This window comes from Bison bison, unplaced genomic scaffold (genome assembly GCF_000754665.1).
Source record: "Bison bison bison isolate TAMUID 2011002044 unplaced genomic scaffold, Bison_UMD1.0 scf7180017864198, whole genome shotgun sequence".
NCBI classification, from domain to species: domain Eukaryota; kingdom Metazoa; phylum Chordata; class Mammalia; order Artiodactyla; family Bovidae; genus Bison; species Bison bison.
Window position 1 is genome coordinate 8,190,007 of NW_011494770.1, and position 6,162 is coordinate 8,196,168.

The 6,162-nt window shown below is 37.2% G+C and overlaps 1 protein-coding gene across 1 annotated transcript in view; it reads left to right on the forward strand.

Moving 5' to 3' along the window:
- The first annotated feature begins 3,195 nt into the window (after nucleotides 1-3,195).
- The window catches only part of LOC104991696 (vascular non-inflammatory molecule 3-like), a 13,766-nt gene continuing 10,799 nt past the window's right edge, over nucleotides 3,196-6,162 (forward strand). The window contains exon 1 of the mRNA XM_010844287.1: nucleotides 3,196-3,730. Within this exon, the coding sequence (XP_010842589.1) occupies nucleotides 3,629-3,730 (102 nt within the window). The 5' untranslated portion in view covers nucleotides 3,196-3,628. The remainder of the gene's footprint in view (nucleotides 3,731-6,162) is intronic.

Consider the following 6,162-nt stretch of genomic DNA (forward strand, 5'->3'; position numbering starts at 1 on the left):
AGAGTCTTTTCCAATGAGTCAACTCTTCGAATGAGGTGGCCAAAGTACTGGAGTTTCAGCTTTAGCATCATTCCTTCCAAAGAAATCCCAGGGCTGATCTCCTTCAGAATGGACTGGTTGGATCTCTTTGCAGTCCAAGGGACTCTCAAGAGTCTTCTCCAACATCACAGTTCAAAAGCATCAATTCTTCAGCACTCAGCCTTCTTCACAGTCCAACTCTCACATCCATACATGACCACAGGAAAAACCATAGCCTTGACTAGACGGACCTTTGTTGGCAAAGTAATGTCTCTGCTTTTCAATATGCTATCTAGGTTGGTCATAACTTTTCTTCCAAGGAGTAAGCGTCTTTTAATTTCATGGCTGCAATCACCATCTGTAGTGATTTTGGAGCCCAGAAAAATAAAGTCTGACACTGTTTCCACTGTTTCCCCATCTATTTCCCATGTAGTGGTGGGACCAGATGCCATGATCTTCGTTTTCTGAATGTTGAGCTTTAAGCCAACTTTTTCACTCTCCACTTTCACTTTCAAGAGGCTTTTGAGTTCCTCTTCACTTTCTGCCATAAGGGTGGTGTCATCTGCATATCTGAGGTGATTGATATTTCTCCTGGCAATCTTGATTCCAGCCTGTATTTCTTCCAGTCCAGCATTTCTCATGATGTACTCTGCATGTAAGTTAAATAAACAGGGTGACAATATATAGCCTTGACAAAATCCTTTTCCTATTTGGAACCAGTCTGTTGTAATTTTGTTGCACAATGGAGCCAGAAAATGAGGTAGAAACTGGAAGGTGATGTCAGATCAAGAGAGGGTAGTTTTTTTTTTTTTTTTAGGGTAGGGGATACAACAGGATAATTAACCCAATAGACAAAGAAAAATTGATGGTGGGAACGAAGAGAGAATTTCCAAAGCACTGTCTTTGGGATCTGGTGGACAAAGACAGGGAATGGACTTAGAGAGGACCATGAGCAGTCATTGATAGTGAGAGGATAGGAGACGGAATTGATAGGTATGGATGCTGGCAAGTGGACTGATGCTTTGTAGGAGCTTGTGGAAGTCTATTTAGTTGGATAAACAATCCTGGAGTTCAGGAAAGAAGTTGAGCTAAAGATAGAGGCAGTAGTTATCAGTTCATAGAGGGAAGTTAAAGGTATGAAGTAGAAAAGGATCTGCTGTAGGGGCTAAATGATAGAATAAGGAATGGAAACTAATTAACACTGTGGCTATTGACCATGAGTGCATTCGAGTTCAGAGAAGTGAGCAACAACAAAGGCAAGAAGTGAGAAATTTGAGTTGGAAGGGCAGGGGTTAGTGAGGAATCAATCCAGGATCAGAGTGGTAGTATATGTGTTAAAATATAAAAAGAAGAGTGGTCTTGGCTAAGACTAGGAAAGATAAAATGGATCGGAGTGGGAGAAGGCTCTGACTGTCTGCCTTGATTTGATATACACATGGGGAAGCATTTTACTTAATGAAAACAAGGGTTAAGGAAAGTTTATGGTTTGCAGGATTGATGGAAGTTTAGGTTACTAGGAGTTAAATCAGAAGGGCTGATGGTGAGCCTGGTAGAATAACGGTTGGCCACAGAATCAGGATTTTGACAATAAAAATGGAGAGCAAGTTTTGTAATGGATATCAGAACTAAAGACCTGGGGAGAGCCAATGAACTCTCAGAGACATTATTCCATGGGTCCTTCTCTACTTTAAAATTTTGTGACTTAAATATTTATTAATAAAAACATAATTATATTTATTTAATATGGAACTTTAGATTCTAAATATCCTAATGCCATAATAATTTTGAACTGGCATTCAAGTTAGGTACTTGAATATTTAAGTTCAAACCTTGTTTAAACAACTTGTATCCATAATCACTTCCTACTCCTCATATATATATGAGGCAAGACATTACTAACCATACTTGGTAACAAAATATTTGAAACATGTTTCTATTGATTTCAAAATAATAAAAAGTTGGTATACTTCCTGGAATTAGGGAGTGTGAAGGGAAATTCCTTTGTTTCTTTTTGATTCTATTCAGAAAGTCAGGTCAACTGAAGCAACAGGTAGAATTTCAACTTGACATGAAAATAAGTTCCTTCTCATTATAAAGCAATGCATCTGTCTTATGTAATTCTAATACTGTCCTCGATTATTTTTTTCTGTAATGAATTTGTACCTGATTGATATTATTATTTCAGGACGTAAAGTTACATGGAAACTCAGTAGAGGACCTGGGAAAATGAAAGCATATTCTGATAATGAAAAAAGGTTATTTGAATTAAAGGGTTTACAATTATAGAACTGAAGCAACCAAAGAAACAAAAAAGACACAAATATCCAAAACTTGCCAGTTTCCCTACATCAGATGAAGCATAAGGAAAAAACCTCCTGAAGATTAGATTTTGAGTCATGTATAAATATTTAGGGAAGAAGGCTTCCCTTGAACAGTGAGCAGATCCTATAAAGAGGAATAAATTGTATGCCCCCAAAGCCCAGCTCTTTGGTTTCTGCACATAAACTTCACAGCATTGGCTGGGTCCCAGAGAGGCCCAGAGACTCAGCCAGGTGGGCACTCACCATCACTGACCATATTGTCATCTATATATATTTTACACAGTGTTCAGGTAAAGTTCCAATATTTCAGACTATTAGGCAGGCTTTCCAAGAGAAACTGTCAACTGCGGTTTCTGCTGATAGCTTCTTATAGTGCAAACACTTCAGGGCCACTGGTCATAAACATTGAGTTCAGTCATTAGCATGTATACAAATGTTCTCTCCTGTTATTTTGGGAGCTCTATTAAAACTGAGGCTTGCCTTAGATTCTGTTTTGTCTGTCACAGCTAACTATGCAAGTTTTCACGAATTGTTGCTATGATAGTTCCTACTACAATGATTCCACATTGGTCCTATTAATGGAAATATTGAGCCATTTAATAAAATATTTTGGTTGAAAGCATTGAAATAGTTTAATAAAATTTTATTAAAAGAAAAGAGTTCAACCCCAAGTGTGTTTTGGAATGGGGTGGACTCATCTGCTTGGCTCACTGCTTCCAATTCTATATTTGTGTGGACCTCTTAATAGTGCCAACAGTAGCATCACGCACTAGAGTCAATCCAATTATGTACTTCTTGCACAATATCCTTTCTCAACACTGTGTTGTATAATCTATTCCAGAGATAGTATAAATAGCGGTAGCAGATAGGCAGGTCTTTAACATAAAAGCTCTTCCAGTGATACAAAGTACAAGAATCTGAGTTTAATAAAGCACACTAAATTTTATCTATGATTATATCATGTTTTCCAATATATGTGGCCATTCTGGTGCTCTTTGTCCTGAGAGTTGGTGCACTGGACACTTTTCTTGCTTCGGTGTTTGAGCATGCTCTTATATTACCAAACAGAACAGAAACACCTGTGCTAAAAGAAGAAGCTTTGCTCCTGATGAACAAGAATATAGATGTTTTAGAGAAAGCACTTAAACTGGCAGCCAGGCACACTGGCTGGGACATTGGAAAGAAAATCTGAAACTTCATAAGAATGTGAATGTTTCGACTTCAGTAAAAATTTTTTTGCTCCTTTACTTGTTTTGAGCAGGGTGCACATATCATTGTGACCCCAGAAGATGGAATTTATGGCTGGGTCTTCACAAGGGAGACCATTTATCCCTATCTGGAGGATATCCCAGACCCTGAAGCAAACTGGATTCCATGCAGAGACCCCAGAGGTAAAGTCATTACCTTTTGATCTTTAAACAAAAAGTTGTGATATTGTAACATAGCAAATATTTAAGCTTGACTAGTGCTGTTGCTGACAGTCTGTGGCACCCGACTTTGACTTCTCTAATTCTTCGTATTGTGCACCATCTGGCGTGTCTCCTGTTTGGGAAATGATTTGTGATGATGTCTGGTTGGTTATTTATGGATGAATAATATGTGTACACACAAGTTTTATAATAGATGTAATTAACTGGCTTTCAACAAAGTGAGAAAGTTGTGAAATCTAGGACTTATATTTGTAAGTAAGGGTTTCAGCCTCCTTTGCAGGAATGGTAAAAAGATGAGTGTATTTATGTTCCAAAGGGCTTTGATATCGGCATGCAATGTCATCTGTATGGTGAGTGGAAATTGCACAGGGCTTGAAAATGAGATATTTTTTCTGAGACTACATCCTACCACCTCTTGGCTGAGTGATGTGGGACAGAAAACCTAAACTCTTAAAGTAAAATAGAGATAATATGATTTCCTTTCCTACTTCACTTTACAGAGTAGATGTATGTGTAGGGAATTTCCTGGTGGTCCAATGATTAGGACTCTGAGCTTTCACTACCAAGGGCCTGATTGGCTCCCTGGGGCCCTCCCCAGTCACTGATTGGGGAACTAAGATTCCATAAGCCATGCAGCATGGCCAAATCCCTCCTCTGACCTCACCCCACCCCCACAAAATGAATGTAAAGTGAAATAATACATAGAATCTATACAGTATGGTGCCCTCTTGAGTGCTAATTATTACTTTAAAAAAAACAACTATTCCTTTTTTTTTAAAACAGGAGCTGGATCTGAAATTTTGCTTTCTTGTCCTTCAAGAAAGTGTAGCAATTGTTTATAGCTGTAGTTTAAGCATAACTGTCTGAAAGAAAATTGCATAAAATATAAGAAAGATTATGAAAATAAATCATTTTAGGTGTACTTACTTTTTAAAATAGATCATACATGATGACAAAATCAATGCATTAAAAAGTTATTTAATGTGCTAATTTTTAAATTTACAGGCATCTGCTTAAAGCTATTATCAAGTGCACAAAAAGAGAAACTTCTTTAATAATTCTGACCATTTGAAATTAATTGGAAAGTCAAGTCCAATGTTGCAACATAAGAGCTCTTATATGTGAGTCAGGTCTCACCCTGTGATTTTCACCTTTGGAAAAATATTCTCAAAATGTTACACAGTCTGTGTTTACAGTAACCACGTAATTATGACTCAATGTTTGCTTGCTTATGGGGTTTTCCCAGAGCAGGAAAGACTCATTATTTGCAATAACTCAAGAGGCTTATACTGAAATACACTCTATTTGCCTGGGCTGGCAAAACTGACTTTCCTAGGGGAAAGATGTCTTAAAGCCTGATTAATTAGTCTCTGAAGTATTTTAAGTAAGGAAAGTAGGTGACAGATGAAACTTTAATATTATTGAGTCTTTCAGACATTCAAATGGCAAGCTTTCAGCTCTGTGTTGTAGAAAGAAAAAATCCAGTATTTAAGAAAATGCTAATATTGGTAAAGAAAGCCACCATTTCTTCCCTAGTCACACTCATCTCTAAAAGGGATAATTCAAGTCCATATAGTCATCCTTGTGTATTTAAATACTATCATTTAGAATACTGACACATCTCTTGCTTCCTGGAGCTTTCCCCATGGGGAACTAATAGGAAACATTAAAGTGCCCTAATTATCTAGCCAAAAAAAAAACAAAACAAAAACAAAATAAAATATATAATAGTTTTATTAAGGCCTTCCTTAATGAATATGCACGTTGACAGTATTACTGTTTTTCCTGAAGGCAAGACAAAAGAAATGGTCTGAAATAATAATCATAAATCTGTCCTTTTTATTCAAAGATCAGTTCAACATCAATTGTAGGGGGACTGAGAAACCATGGAGAGTCTGAATGGCCTCTACAAGCAATCAAGTCATCAGTGTCCCTGGGTGGTCTTGTTGTTACAAAGTCCATAATGGCCAATATTGAGCACCTACTTGGTTCCTGAATCTGCACTTGGTACACTAAGCACATTGTCTCATTCAGTTTAAGTAACAGGTATAACTATTCCCCTTTTATTTACTTATTCATATTTTTAAAATATACATTTATTTTTATTATTTTTATTTATTTGGCTGTGCCAGGTCTTACTTGCAGCACACATGATCTGTAATCTTCATTGCAGCATGCGGGATCTTCAGTTCGGGCATGTAGGATCTAGTCCCCTGACTAGGGATTGAATCCCTGGGCGCCTGCATCAGCAGCACATAATCTTAGCCACTACACCACCAGGGAAGTATCTCCCACTTTAAATCCCACTGCTGGGCATACACACCGAGTAAACCAGAATTGAAAGAGACACGTAAAAAAAAAAAAAATTAATAAATAAATAAAAGAAAGAGACA